The sequence below is a fragment of the Mirounga angustirostris genome, unplaced genomic scaffold (assembly GCF_029215605.1).
Source record: "Mirounga angustirostris isolate CCGP_5_RB_7025 unplaced genomic scaffold, mMirAng1.0.hap1 SCAF_8, whole genome shotgun sequence".
NCBI lineage: Eukaryota > Metazoa > Chordata > Mammalia > Carnivora > Phocidae > Mirounga > Mirounga angustirostris.
In genome coordinates this window covers 49,080,825-49,097,044 of record NW_026991716.1, presented here as the reverse complement: position 1 = coordinate 49,097,044, position 16,220 = coordinate 49,080,825, and the positions used below count along the sequence as shown (strand labels likewise).

At 40.2% G+C, this 16,220-nt stretch overlaps 1 protein-coding gene across 12 annotated transcripts in view; it reads right to left on the bottom strand.

Moving 5' to 3' along the window:
• MLIP (muscular LMNA interacting protein) overlaps positions 1-7,406 on the bottom strand; it is a 250,825-nt gene extending 243,419 nt beyond the window's left edge. For 10 of the 12 annotated variants that reach the window (XM_045867028.2, XM_054505412.1, XM_045867027.1 and 7 more), the window contains exon 1: positions 7-304. In XM_045867028.2, the coding sequence (XP_045722984.1) occupies positions 7-98 (92 nt within the window). In that variant the 5' untranslated portion in view covers positions 99-304. Of the gene's footprint in view, positions 1-6; positions 305-6,170; positions 6,275-7,263 lie in introns of those variants that run through there. The other 2 variants (XM_045867032.3, XM_045867035.2) reach the window with 2 other exon arrangements.
• Between the last annotated feature and the right edge of the window lie 8,814 nt (positions 7,407-16,220).

The following is a 16,220-nucleotide window of genomic DNA, read 5'->3' as shown; positions in this document are numbered from 1 at the left end:
GCTTACATGTTAGATACTGCAGGACATTCCAAGTTGTGAGTGCTCGAGACACTATCAGAAAGCCCTGGCGATAATTTCTGGTTAGCTAGTGTTTCCATTTATAGATGTTCAAACCCCATAAACAGAGCACTGAAGAGAAGTCAGGCAGCTGGCCTTAGATAATGATAAATGTCACTAGATAGAAAAGCAAACTCTTCAGCAGGAGAATATTCCAACAGGTTAGGTTCCCTGAACCATGAAAGATGCATGTGACAAAAAGCCATCATCAAAGAATTCATTCATAGCCATTGGAGCAGATAAAATATACTCTAGAATACAGACCTAATAAAGCAGTTTACAAAGGACAAATGTAAAATGTCATATGGCCAATATGAAAGGCCAGCCTCGTTTTCCCAAATTCCAATTTGGGTCCTAGTAGTCCAGACAGTTATGCATTATTTTGTAGCTCAAAAGTTTAAAAATACACTTACAGGAAAAGAACAAAAGGATAACTAGTGAAAACTGTTAACACACAACCCATATATTCAAGAGGTATTGCCAATTTTCTTCCACGAAAAGTTGGCAAATGATGCTTAGAAACCCTGTAAAAATAAAAATGGTGTTTCCCGGGGCATCTGGGTGGCTCAGTTGGTTGAGCGACTGCCTTCGGCTCAGGTCATGATCCTGGAGTCCCTGGATCGAGTCCCGCATCGGGCTCCCTGCTCAGCAGGGAGTCTGCTTCTCCCTCTGACCCTCCCCCCTCTCATGTGCTCTCTCTCATTCTCTCTCTCTCTCAAATAATAAAATAAAATAAAATCTTAAAAAAAAAAAAGTGGTGTTTCCCTTCCTAAAAAAAAAACAAAAAACAGTTTTGTTCTTCATGATCCTGGTTTTTCTACTGGGAACAAAGGACATAGGAGATGAAATTCACTTTTTCCAACTGAACAAATGTTTTCAGGACTCTTTGAAAACTGTTACATGTCTTAGAGAAAATTATTGTGTAACTCGATGGTAATTAACTCTCCCTGTTTTGTTTTGTTTTGTTTTGTTTTTGCAACCAACTAGCTATGTGGATGGAAATAAAAAGTAAAAATGGCTTTCAGCTTAAGCCAAGGCTGATCTCTATGGTGGTCTAATCCCTCCGCCTGTTTGAAACATTTTAACACCTGTTTCTGACTTTAAGGCAAGTTTCCCATCAGTTTTTCCTTCACTTTTTAAGAAAACATTTTAGGAAATGTATTGTGAGGCTCCATCCTTCAGAGTGGTGATAGCTGGTTCTCTGTCGCCAGGCAGAGTTGCCCAAGAGCTCCAAAAGGGAAACACTTAGTGAGAAGTAAACCTAGCTAGCCCTGCTTTGGAATGATGAATTCAGAAACACTGTATCAGACTCAGGGGCAAAAGGGACTTCCCTCTTTGGCTCAACTCTGCATTCCAGAAAAGGAATCATACACCCTTGTTGCCCTAACAAGGTTGAAAACTGATGTCTTATAGGTGTCCTAGTATGCAGGGTTGGTATGTGTCAAAAGCAAGGCAATAGTTAAAATTTTATATAAGTGGAACTTCCAAAATCTCTCTAGGGAAAAAAAAAAAAAAAGCATGCTATGGCTACAAAAGGAAACTCGGTTATTGCTAGTTTAAGGCCTGAAGATGAAATTTAGGATCCAGTTTGAAGCAGAGGAGTGATGGGATGCAGAGCTAGTTGGGGAAGAAGAGAAGAGTGATGATGAGAGAGGTGCGCCAGTGAGGTCCCTCCCACCAGGAATGAAAAGTTTAACTTCAGCAAACGTGTACTGAGAAGCTATAATAGGTGAAGATTATTCCAGGTGCAGGCGGAATTTTTTTGAATAAATAAAAATAATACAATTAAAAGACAGAATCTTTACGTTTCTTCCCTCAACAAACTCACCACGTAGGCATGACTAGATCTAAGGAGGATAACAATACTTTTACTAACACACTTTAACAGCACGCACCTTGTGCCAGGAACTCCTTTAAGGCTTTACATATATTATCTCAATTAATTCTCAAAACAACCCTAGACAGGAGATACTCTTATGTTCACCATTGTTACGGGCCGAATTGTGTCCCCTGCCCCGCAAAATCGTGTTAAAGTCCTAATACCCAGCATTTCAGAATAAGACTATATTTGGAAATAGGATATGTGAAGAGGTAATTAAGGTAAAATGAGGTCATTAGGGTGGGCCCTAATCCAATATGACAGGTGTCCTTATTAGAAGAGATTAGGACAAAAGCAGAAAAATTAGAGAAGACCATGTGAAGACACAGAGAGAAGGCAACCATCTACAAGCAAGGAGAGAGGCCTTCCGGGGAAGCCAATGCTGCCAACTCCTTGACCTTGGACATCCGGCCTCCAGGACCGGGAGGAGAGATATTTCTATTAAGTCATCCAGTCTATGTTTTTTGTTACCACAGCCTTAGCACACTAATACACCCATTTTAGCATTAAAATAAGACAGTTACACAACTAACTGGTGGCACTCACGTTCCTTGGACCAAGCTCCTAACCACTGTGCACTTAGCACCTCTGAACAAGTAAGTTCATCGCAGACAGAATAGGGGAGTGGGTAAACAGCACTAGCCCTCTGTGGTGAATAGTAGCTACTCCATCTACCTACAGAGGTATGTTTAAAGACAGATATTTTAGATATGTTTTACGGACAAGGGCTTTTTTTTTTAGGTAAAAGTATATCTAGCCAAAGCTAGTACTCGCCTATTACTGGTCAAACAGCAGAGACAGGGCCACCCTGGTCTTCCCTCTGCTTGTCTGTCCCACAAGCACTTTCCTTCCTCTGACAGGAATGCTCTCTCCCCAGAGTCCTGTGGCTCCCTTCTCCCTTCATCCAGATCTTCCCCAAAGACCCCATCTAAAATAGCAAACCCTCTGCCCACTCATTTGCTGTGTTCTTCTTCATAGCTCTTATCACCTCTGGTGTCATATTATTTCACGTGATATTTTGAGTGTATCCTTATCTATTCATTTGAGGTCTGTCTCTTCTGCTAGAGCATAAGCACCAGAGGGTACATTATGCATCACTTTATCCAGGCACTTAGAACATAGTAAGGACCAAATAAATTCTTGTAAAGGTAAGAGGAGAGGAGGGAGAGGAAGGAAAAAAAAAAAAAGAGGAAAGAGAGGGTAAGGGGGGCAGGAGGGAAATGTATCAAACGGATGTGACTTAAGACTTGTCATGCGCTGTTATTCATATGACTTTTGGTAGGAAATTGGAATAAAATGCATTTATCCAACACAAATCATATTACAGATGAACACAATATTGATTGTTCATTTACCTTACTCAAAAAATTAACTATTGGCGTAAAGGAGGAAAAAACAGACTTAAGCAGGAAGAATGGGACTCGTTTGCAGATTCTGCCACTTTCTAGTTGGGTCACTTTGAGCAAACTCATTCTCAGAGCTTCAGTTCCCTTTCCCTTAAAATAAGGGATGATGCCAAACTCTTAATGTTATTACAAAAATTAAGTGTGAGGGCGCCTGGGTGGCTCAGTTGGTTGGGCGACTGCCTTCGGCTCAGGTCATGATCCTGGAGTCCCGGGATCAAGTCCCGCATCGGGCTCCCTGCTCGGCGGGGAGTCTGCTTCTTCCTCTGACCCTCCTCCCTCTCATGCTGTCTCTCATTCTCTCTCTCGCAAATAAATAAAGTCTTAAAAAAAAAAAAAATTAAGCGTGGTAATGTGTGTTAACACAGTGTGTGGCATCAAGCAGGTTGGCGCTAAAAGTGTGTGCCATGATTTCTCTGGACTCTGTGAAGTTTATCTAGAAAAAAAAGTGAGTTCCAAGACAGTATCAAAGTCTGAACAAAAGTGGCACAAAAATGAACACAGAGAGTGGGAGAAAACATTTGTAAATCATTCCTCTGATAAGGGACTTATATCCAAACTGTATAAAGGATTCTTACAACTCAGCAGTATCAAATACAAACAACCCGGTTTAAAAATGGCCACAGGATTTGAATAGACATTTCTCCCAAAGAAGACAAACAAATGGCCAACAAGCATTATGAAAAGATGTTGTGATTGGGGAATGCAAATCAAAACCGCAACGAGATAACACTTCACACCCACCAGGATGACTAAAATCAAGTCACAATCACAAGCTCTGGCAACAAGTGGATAAACCGAAACCCTCCTACGTGGCTGGTGGGCCTATAAAGTGGGACAGCCACTTGAGAAGACAGTGTGGTGGGGGCGCCTGGGTGGATCAGTAGGTGGAGGATTTGACTCTTCCCCCCACTTGCACTCTCTCACTCATTCTCTCTCATCTCTAAAATAAATACATCTTTAAAAAAAAGGAAAAAAGAAAACAGTGTGGCCGTTCCTCAGCATTTTATATAAAGAGTTATATGACCCAGCAATTCCACTCCTAGCAATGTACACAAGAGAAGCAAAAACATGCATCCACACAAAAACTTGCACACAAATGTTTGTGATATAGCATTATTCGTAACAGTCAGGAAGTGGAAACCACACCAATGTCTATCGACCTGTGAGTGGTGAAGCAATGTGAAATACCCCACAGCAGCACATTATTCGTCAATAAAAAGGAATGAAGCGCTTGATACAACAACCACATGGATGGACCTTGGAAATATGATATGTGAAAGAAGCTGGTCACAAAAAAAGCCACATATTATATGACGACTTATATGAACCTTCCAGAATACTTGACAATTCCATAGAAACAGAAAGATAATGTGTGGTTGCAAGGAGGTGAGTGGGAGCAGAATGAGGAGTGACTGCTTACAGATATGGGGCTTCCTCCTGAGGTGGTGAAAATATTCTGAAATTAGATAGTCATGATGATGGCGTAACTCTGAATATACTCAAAACCACTGAATTTTGCTTATACTTTAAAAGAGTGAATTTTATGGGATGTGAATTTTCATCTCAATAAAGCTACTATTAAAAAAAAAAACAACACAGAAATATCTGTAATTCCTTTCTAAGCTGGAAATTTATGATTTTTTTTCCAGAAACATTAGTAACAGGTCACTCCAAACAGGAAATTAAAATCTATGCCACCGTAGGCCAGCAAGAATTTCATTCAAAAATGCAACAAATGACCCTCAGCAAATGATATTTACTTCAAGACACTGGCATCTCTTCCATTCCTTCGCACCCTTGGCATGTGCCTCTTACAGAGGGTGAAATCTCAGCCGCTCAGATTTTGTCATTTTGCTCCTCTATTCAAAAACTGGGGGAAAGTGGAGTGTGCAGCTATTAAAATGGCTGGTTCCTCTACAGGGCCAGAGAGTTAATATAGTTTGTTTTGGGGCGCCTGGGTGGCTCAGCTGGTTAAGCAACTGCCTTCGGCTCAGGTCATGATCCTGGAGTCCCGGGATCGAGTCCCACATCGGGCTCCCTGCTCAGCAGGGGGTCTGCTTCTCCCTCTGACCTTCCTCCCTCTCATGCTCTCTGTCTCTCATTCTCTCTCTCTCAAATAAATAAATAAAATCTTTAAAAAAATATATATATATAGTTTGTTTTGTTTTCAATGGCGATTTCCCCCCACCTGCCATTTAAAGAACTTGTGTCTCCACAGCAAAAGCACAGATAAGAGGCTCTACTTCTGAAACCTCCCAAGGTAGACAGACACCCACAAGGCATGAAAAACAAATGCTGTTTTCTTTTGAAAAAATAACAGTCTGCAAAGCCTGGTGTAGATGACTGAGAATCTTCCTTATTGTGTGTTCCAAGGATAAATATCTTTTTATTAAGATGGGGTCCTCTTCTGAGACAATGAATGCCTTTCATACAGTTTCTCATCCCACATAGCACCTGCAGGACATGGGTGGGTCCTGTACGCTCTCCACAGTCCGATCAGAAGCCCATGGAAGAGCCACACCCATTTATTGGTGGGCCAGGGTACTACACCCAGCACATGCCTGCAGGAGCCTGTCCCCAAATCCACACTGGAAATGGGTTCCCTGTGGTCCCCAAGAGCCAAAAGCAAGTCTAGTGTAGACCTAGCACTGAAAACTGATCTCAAACAGCTAACTGTTGACCTACGGGTGTTGCTCCTAGGTGAAATCTTACAATGCCTCTAGAAGGCTTTGTTTGATGGTCAAATGGGATGAGCAGGTAGGAGGGGCAGTGAAAAACAAATGCAGAGACTGGCCCCCAGAATTTTCTAGTTTTCCCAGCACCCCTACCTGAGTCTATTTATCAGGTTTGGCAACTGGTAAACTCTCAAGCAGCAGCTGCGGACCTTTCTTCCGGAAAATTCCTCTGACGCTTATCTTCTCATCTGTCTCATCTGGAAGACACAAACACAGGAAGACTTTTAATGTCCCACCATCACCACTTGTAAGCATCCCTTCCAGCTTCTGCAGGCCAGAGGTACAGGATGCTAAGAGTTATAGCACATGCCCACAGTTTGTGAAAAGATAATGTCTACAGAGGAATTTTTTAAAGTTGAATTTGTCACTATATAATAAACATCTTTGTAAGTTGAATCTGCCAAGTGGACACAAAAGCAAACCCTAAAATATCAGTATATGATAATTACGATAATAACAGCTTAACAAATTTGTACCTTTGTAATTACCACTCTTCAGTGAAATATAAACCTTTTCTACTGGAATATGATTTTTTTTTACTTCTTCTGATACTACTGGTGCCCTTATTTTGGTTCTGGGCCATATTTTAAAAATGACTGTAGAAAAGACATTTTAGTCAATGTCCAGAAAAAGACATTTTCTTTATAAAATCATTTCTTGATGATAAAGCATTCGTTTGGAACACTAGAAAATAGTTCAATCAAGTGAGAGCTGTGAGAACTTTGAAAAGTGTTAGCTTTTTGAATGTGTGCATCTGAAAAATGCAACTCTTTTATCAAAACTTATTGAAAAATAAAATGTGAGGTTAAAAAAACTAATACTAGCAACACTGATGATAATTTAGAAATAACAGCAATTCTGATATAAAACTAAATCCATACCTCAAGAACCTATGACATACAAGCTGATTAAAACCACTTGGGGATCTAATTCCAGCATGTTCCATTTTCTCCACTATTCTACACTCAGCATCTACAATTTCTGAGAGACTTAGGATACATTTTCTCTTGTTCATGGGGACATCCACAATGTGTGGATTGAACAAGTTTTTGCTCTTACATTTGGGAACACTCACTATATTTCCAGATCCTTTGAATAGTAGATATACTTCCTAGTAGTGTCTGTCTCTCTCTCGCTCTCTCGCTCTCTCTCTCTCTCTTTCTCACACACACACACACATACTCACGGCATTGCTGTTTCAGGAGTGAAGACAACAGCCAACTTAAACTGATAAGATTTCAGGAAAAAGGACTCAGAAATGGAAGGCTTTACTTTTTGAATATTAGATTTACACTGTGTGTTTCGAACTTGAGAAACAAGTTCTGCATGGAAGTTTTCCTGTGTCTTTAGGGCTTTAATCAAACCAGATGCAACACTGTAGCTCACTCCTCCCCTAAACCCAGCAGCTTCGCTGTTCCGGTTGTGTTGACATGACAAATCACTTTGCCCCCAAAGTAACAGCTCCGTGCCCTTTGAGACAGCATGCCCAGGATACACTTTCAGATTTATCAGTTGAAGTTGAACCATGTTCCAAAGCAGCATGCACTTATACAGAAAGAATGCTTACCTTTCAACTGACTTGGAAGCAGCCTGCTGGACGATAATCCATCAGGGAGGTCACCGGCCACATTCCCAGAGCAGCTGACCCTGTCAGTCTCTGGAAAGTACTGTTTATTCTGTAACTAATGTTGGATACCAGGCACGAGATACAGAAACTAAAAAAAAAAAAAAAAAAAAAAAAAAAAAGTTAGGCCTAAACCTCATCCCCACAGGGACCATTTCACAAAAACAGTAGTTGCTAAGTTTCCCCAAATGATTTCTTTATAAGAATGTCTTGGCAGTCGTGGGGATTTGTAGTTAAGTGTTGAAAAGTTTTGCAGTACATCCAACTATCTACTTTTTTAGTGTACTGATGAAAATTCTTTAAGCTTCCCTAAGGACATGAGTGGTAGGCAAGGAAAAGGTTACTGAAAATGGAGTTTCTTTTTCTATTTGTATTGACTGGATTTTTAAAACACAATGGAAAGTCCTCCCGAAATAAAATGCTAATTGCTCCGGGGAAGGAAAGTCAGAATTATGCAGGAGGTGTCCATACAAGGCTGAACCAACTCCACAGTTAGACAGGACAATCGGCCGGCTCTCCAGCCACCAACAAATATCCACAGACAGTACATTGGTGGTTCACAAACTGACCCCCATACAGGGAGGGCAAGGAGAGACTGAAGAAGGAGGCAGGCTACTCCGATCAGTAGGTAGAAGGCTTAATAAGGAAGGACTTGCATACAGGCTTGTCTTGGGCATCTGCAGGACAAGTAGATCTCTGCCCCTGCTCACCAGAATCTTAAAAGCTTGTATAGAAGCCTTATCAGGCTTCGTTCCTATGTACCATCCCGCTGGTCTCCCCAGCACACTGCTCTCTCAAGGTTGTGCCCTTGAAACGGCTCCTACTGTGGGAACAATAGGCAGAACATATATTCCAAGGACAGAGGAGGAGATGAGGAGCCTTTGATTGCCCAGGTTCAGCCCAAGGGTCAAGCAGAGGTCACGTCCTCTTGACGACCTCCTCCAACAGAGACCTCCACTGCACTTTCCTCATTTCCTACAAATTCTTTTCCCTAATTACTCTCAACAGGGTGAGTCCATGTTACCCCAGTGACCACTAATTAATGTCCAGCCTGTAGGCAGGGTTATCCAACTTTGGCCCCTGGTTTACTTAAAGGCTTTTTTTTTTAAACCATGGCCCAAGAAACTCAGAGTTTGAAAAACAAATGATTACCCATTCATTTGATTATCTGTAGAAACCATATCATCCCAGATTGGCCTTGTCATCCTATCCAACATATCACCCCACCCTGAATCCTAGAATGTATAATGTATTTTTTTAAAAGATTGTATTTATTTATTTGACAGAGAGAGACAGCGAGAGAGGGAACACAAGCAGGGGGAGTGGGAGAGGGAGAAGAAGGCTTCCCGCCAAGCAGGGAGCCCGATGCGGGGCTCGATCCTAGGACCCCGGGATCATGACCTGAGCCAAAGGCAGACACTTAACAACTGAGCCACCCAGGCTCCCCAATGTATAATGTATTTTTAAGAAAAAGGAAATATCACAATCAGATATTCATCATTTGAAATTATTCACAACACTATTCTCTTTCACTATTTTCACTAATTAAATTATTTATGTCGACAATCTCTAAGTGAATACCCGTGTAAAACATAACGTTATTTTAAGGTATTATTTCATTCTTTTTCATTCAGTTCAGTAATTTGACAATTATTGGCTGAACACCACATCCATACCACTGTGCTGGTGCTGACAGCTTTCAGCTGAGAGCTTAGTTAGGCATGAACAGAATCACATACAGCAATGCACCAAAGCAGGCTGAATGTGGCAAGTGCTAAATTGAGAGTATAAATGATGTGCTTTGAAAGTGAAAGAAAGAGAGGACATTCTAGCTAGAGACATTGGAGATGATTTTACGCAGATGTTGGATTTCAGCTAGACTTTCTTAATCCTTGCTACTAAAAGTAGTCTTTGGACAGCAACATTGGCCTCATGTGGGAGTTTGTTAGAAATTCAAAATCTTGGATGCCAACCTAGAACTATTAAGTCAGAATCTACAGTTTAACAAGACCCACGGTGATTCCTATAGGCATGAAAGTTGAGAATCACTATTTTAGCTACTTTTAGAATTTAGAATTGACAGAGTTATAGGAAGAACATGTCAGGTGTAAACTAAAATAATGGAGGCCAGGGCGCCTGGGTGGCTCAGTAGGTTAAGCGTCTGCCTTCAGCTCAGGTCATGATCTCAGTGTCCTGGGATCGAGTCCCACATCGGGCTCCCTGCTAAGCGGGGAGTCTTCTTCTCCCTCATCCCATTCATGCTTGCTCTCTCTCTCAAATAAATAAAATCTTAAAAAAAATAAATAAATAACGGAGCCCAGAATATGGGCCATGTGTTTGAGGAATGGCAGGTGGACGTGAAGCATTTATGGAGTACATATGAATGATTTACATCTGTTACCTCGCAGTAATAATAGAAAACACCATGACCACTTACTATGAGTGAGTGACTCTGCTAAGCGACTGATACGACGCTATCTCGTCTCATGCCCTCAACAACCCCATGAGGGCGCTGCGTCATTGCACAGAATGGGAAGCTGAGACAGAGGCTAAGCACCTTTGCCAGTCCACACACAGAAAAGAGCAGAGCCAGGCTTACTCCCAAGCTAGAGCTCCCAGCCATTACTGCTGTAAGCCTTGGATTCTCCACTTTCTCCTGAAAACACTCCCTGAGACAGCAACCAGAGGGCCCAAATCCCCTGCGCAGAGTATCCAAGGCAGCCCAACCTCTATCCCTCCTTTCCTCCTGCCTTCTTAAACTCTTACACCTGACAAACAGGAGAGAACACTGACAAGATTGTTTTGGTGCCTAAGGTAATTATTTTTTTCATAAAAATTTAACTTTTACAAAATCTTATTACTAAACTCTATACATTGTAGAAAATTTGGAAGATACAAAAAAATACAAAAAGGTAATTTTTAATTCTCTGTAAAGCCACAACTCAAATATACCACAGTTAACATTAAGGTATATTTCTTTCCAAGTTTTTTCATATATTTCTAACTTTTAGTGTGATAAGGATTATAACCTGTATTTTTTATTGAGTAACACATTATGAACAATGTATCCAGTCATCAGTGCTTTTATCCATGAGCGTTTCTAAGAGTGTGCTGGTGGCAAACATAATTTTTGTCTAACCTGGCCAAGAGTCAGGGAGAGAGGCCAGACAATGCCTTAGGTGAGGCGTTCTGGCTGATGTAACCCGCCGTAATGGATGGTTCTCTCCTTTATCATCTTAGAATTGAAATTTGTCATATTAGGTTTTATTAAAATAAATTAGTGTTATGTTGGAGTCAAATGAAATTATCAAACTTCCCAAAAATCAGTAAGTGAAGACGGGAAGAAGCACTGTAATTCTATGGCCATGAACGACCTATGCTTCTCACTTTTACAATGTATCAACAAGAGTGCCTGATAAAATACCTACTGTTTCTCAAAAATAATAAAAAGTGTTGTGTTCATTATAATACATTAGTAGTAATGCATACTCATTTTGTATATTTTTAAATACCCAAAATGTAGAGGCATCATATTTACTTATACTTGACTGCAGGTAACAGAAACAGACTTGAGAAAAAAAATTTTAAATGGTAATAATAATTATAATAAATTATAAGGACACAAGAATGTCTCATGGCACTCAGCCAGTCCTCCTGAGGGTTAGAACTAAAACCTAGAAAATCATAAGGAGCCAGTTTTTCCTCTAGGATCCCATGATCTCTTGTCTTTTTCTTTGTCTATCTGCTTTCTTCTTAGTTTTCTGAAAATTGGTTTTCTTTGTGCAAGTGGGAGAAGATGCCTGAAACTTCAGTCTAAAAATCACATGTCCCTCAATCCAAGGTATGCATACAAACTGAACCCTCAATTTTAAATTCCCAGGAGAGAGAATCCAATTTGCCCAACTTGAGGCAGGTGTTCATCCTGATCTAATCTGCCATCGCAGTGGAATGTGGAAAGGGAAGCAGAGCAGGGTCACAAATTCTCAACACAAAAGAGTAGAGGAAACATAATTGCAGCAGTCTACTAAAAACTGGGAAAACAAAACAAATGAAAAATAAGGCCAATGTTAATATTTTGGTGGATTTTCTTCCAAGTCGTATTCCTATTCTTAGATTTAATAATATTCCCTCTCAAGCTTTTTCTATATATGGCATATTTTAATTGTGACAATGATATATAAATTTTAGACCTTAATGTAAGAATTGCTTATCTTACTATAAAATTTTGAAAAACATTTTATGTCAGCAAATAAAGTTCCAATTAGTGAATATGTCACATTTCACCAACCATCCCCATGTTGTTGGAAACTTAGGTTGTTTCAAACAAATCTGAGTAAAGCATCTTGGTGGGCAGAAAGCTATCTCTCTATTTCGAATTATTTTATTCAAATTGGCTTCCAGATGATGCACTTTCCCAGACTAAGAAAAAAACAAAAACATTACAAGTTCTTAACAGGTAGTGCTAAATTTCTGTCCTAAAAGGTGACAGAAGTGTGTCCTTCACATATCCTCACCAGCATAAACTATATTTTTAAAGTTTGCCATAGTGGGCACTTAAGAGAGACATAACATTTACTGTTATTCTTTTCCTTTTCAAGATATTTATTTATTTATTCATTATTTATTTATGAGAGAGAGGGTGCGTGGAGGGAGGGGGCAGAGAGGGAGGAGAATTAGAGGGAGAGCATCTCAAGCAGACTCCACACTGAGCCTGGAGCCCAGCAGCAGGGCTCAATCTCAGAACCCCGAGATCAGGACCTGAACCGAAACCAAGTTGGGTGCTTAACCAACTGAGCCTCCCAGGCGCCCCACATTTACTGTTATTCTTAAGGCAATATGAGTGCTAATATGGTTTCTTCTATATGATTGTTGAGACACAATCACCACACATCGCTCAATTAGCTAGCATCAAGCCTCCTTCGGTAGCCAGAATCAAAAATGCATTTTTGCTTTGTACCACCCTCCATTCATCCAGGAAGCACTGACTGAGCACCTGTTAGCTTCTAAGCACTGCAAAACTTGGAGATAAAAAGACAGTGCTATACGGTCCTTATCTCCAAGGGGATTGTTAGGCAAAGGATAAAGAGAACAGGTATTAGATACAGACAGGTACCACCACATCCTACTCTGGGCTGCCCTGCTTAGCTCTAGAACTTGCTCAGTGATAACACACCTAACAGGTCCTCTGGCCAGTTCTGGTCCAAACCTGTACTCCAGGAAAGCCCAGGGAATGGGAGCGAGCAACTCTGAACACATTCCAGCTCCAAAGTCCAGGCCTATCAAGCACATTCTGGCTTAACTGAAAGAGGAATGCCTACCAACATGAGCGGATGAGATATCCCTGTGGCCCTTATCCAGACATAGCAACGTTGCAAGCCCAAGTATAACATCTGAAGCCCACAAAATCTACACTCAATAGTAGACGCTCATGATAGCATTCTCTCTCTCTCTCTCTCTCTCTCTCACTGACTACACTTTACTAATGTAAATGTTGCTCCCAATTTGAGAAGTTCACCAGGGTATCATTTAGAATTAAGAAACTGAGGCAACAGTACACAGTTAATGCACTTCCCAAGTTCGACAGGGTGTTAATATCGCCACAGAAAACCCAGTCTTTGTGATTATCTGAGTACCAGCTGTGCACTGATCAGGAACAGGGAGGAATTTTGTTAATTATCATTACCCAGAGGAAAATAATTAGTTGCTTTGTAAGGAGAACAAAAAACAAATGTTGCTATTTCCATTTTAATTTCAACCATTGAGGTTGATAAAACTCAAAATTGGTCTATGTATTTTATGAAAATCATAAACTCGTTACTGCAGCATTAGCAGATTGCATGTTAATCTTCATGTCCATAAATTAATTGGCACACTACTCACTGGATGATTGATACATTGTTTTTAGGGAGCATGAAATAACTACCAAACCAGGAAGTAAAAAGGGTGACTCAAACCCCCTTGAAGAGGATAATGCAATCCAGCTTTCTCAAGATTTCAAAACATGTAAAAGTCTCTTTTACCCATTTCTCTTTCTGCAAACATGATAAATCGACTCTCATTCTCCTCCACACCTTGCAAATGAATTTCAGAACCATCGCATCAGACTGCCATGGAGTATTTATTAGTCTAACTTAAGAATTCAGATCAATCGTAGCCTCCTCTTTTCAAGAGCCATTAAGCATAAGGACCCACCTGTCCACCTGGGCAGGGAATCACACTGCTGAGAGGGACCACTATTGTTTGGGACACATTATGGTATCTGTGAAATATTAAAGACAGTAGGAGACCATTTGAGTAGCTCAAAGATGCTAGAACTTACTGGAGAGACCAAGAAATTATTTTAAAACTTTTGGATTTTAAGAAGTCTACAGATTTCAAAGTGCAGGGAGACACAAATGTCAAAAACAAAATCATCTGAGGAAATTGGACCCCGGGGGGCAAATAAGCAGTCACACCCTTGCCCCAGGATCTAGAACTCAGGCCCAGACCTGCAAATCCTGAACAATGCAAATCCATCTCTCTTCACATTTTCCTGCCACTAATTAATCAATTAATTAATTATATGTGTCACCAAACGTCTTTCAACAGATCAGCTTTGCCACATAGGTTCACAAAAGAGCTTGGAACAGAGGATTATTTGAGTTCAATTTATGTCTTTGCAACTTTAGTCATTTATTTATATTCCCAAACCTTAGTTTCTTATCAGAAAAATGGGAATAACAATTCTCCCATAGTACTCTTTGAGGGATAAAATGTAAAAAAAGGACCACTACATATTAGTATTATCTTTGTGGAAACTGCTTTTCCTCCTGAGGCCACAGCTTATCAGCAGGTGCAGTGGTCAGGAAGATAAGAGGGCCACCAAGTGAAGAATAGTGAGGACAAGCTGGGACAGCCAGGCACTTCTTTATCTGTTCATCTCTGAATCTGGAGGACTTCCATTTCTATATTTCCACCAAGTTCCTCTCTTGACCGGCCCTAAGGGAAATGGGACCAGAAGGAGATTCGGGAAATTTAGCCCCAAGCTTAACCAGGTTGTCAGTGGGCAGAATTCAACACAAAAAGCATATGCAGGAAAATCAGGTAGGAAACTATATTATAGAAGTTCATGGAAGATATGACCAGGGGAGGCAGAAAAAAATGACTAGAAAGACAGAAAATAAAATAAAGAGGACTTAATTCACTAAACAAATATAAAGAATTCATTTTTAGAGTTAATATTAGCTAAAATTAAAATATAATCACATACATATGTCATAATTTAAAACAATAATTTATAAAAGTATAATAATAATTCAAACTAGCATTATCAAAGCCTACATATTGGAGGAGTCCTTTGCTATTACGGCAAAGCTTATTATTTCTAACAAGAACACATTCAACTGACAATGTCACTTTGAATTATTATTTTAAAATTTTCAAATGTGAACATATTTTTCATTTGAAATGCTACCACAACTTTTTAGAAGAACAGTTCTTAGAGATGATATGCAACTTGAGCCCCTTCTAATAGGTTTCCTCATCAGTGTGAAAAATTATGCCAGATTTTCACTTGTAAAGATTCTTCTTGTATTTGGAGGATGGAAGACCTATGAGGTCAGCAGTCAAAAGTAAGACCTGCTTGGGATTTTTGCTTTCCAGAAAATTTGAGGCAATTGAGAAATCCTGCCCTCTTTCCTCCAACCACTGAAAAGTCAAATCTCATCAGAACTGCTGCTGATCCCCTAATGCATCCTAGATGCCAACAACTTATTGAGGTTTCTCTATTTGACTCACAAGAAAAATGAGCCGTAAAGGGCACAGGAGAAAAAGATCTTCCTAGCTTCATCTAAAAATAGCAAAACCAACAGCTTTAAATGTAAACCCATGTAAGCATCAAACACTTTCTCGTAAGTGATACCTCAGGCATAAAGGAAGTGTCACCGGATTGAGAGTCTAGGTGTCCAACGCTTGTTGTCCTGCCTTTGATACTAATTAGTCACTTCGTCCCTCTGAAAACTTACTTGCTCACCATTCAAATGAGGGAACTAGACCAGAAAATCTCCACTTTTCTTTTTGTTGGGGAAGTCTACTACTGCCCATAGATAATAGGTTCAATAAATTCCATCCACCCTCTGAGCAAACATAATGCAGAAAGTCTCCAAAACTTTTTCTACTGCCTGTCTATGGCCACAGCCCCTAAAGTCTCTATACACATACAGCTTCACACTTTGGCATCCTGTTTTTCTTATTAGAAGTCATAGAGGTTTGGGGCATCTGGGTGGTTCAGTGAGTTAAGCGTCTGCCTTCAGCTCAGGTCATGATCCCAGGGTCCTGGGATCAAGCCCCACGTCGGGCTCCCTGCTTGGCTGGGGAGTCTGCTTCTCCCTCTTCCTCTCCCTCTGCCCCTGCTCATGTACTCTCTCACTCACTATCTCAAATAAATAAAATCTTTAAAAAATAAAAAAAGAAGTCATAGAGGTTTAAAGTTGGTTTCTTTTTTTTTTTTTTAAAGATTTTTTATTTATTTTTTGACAGAG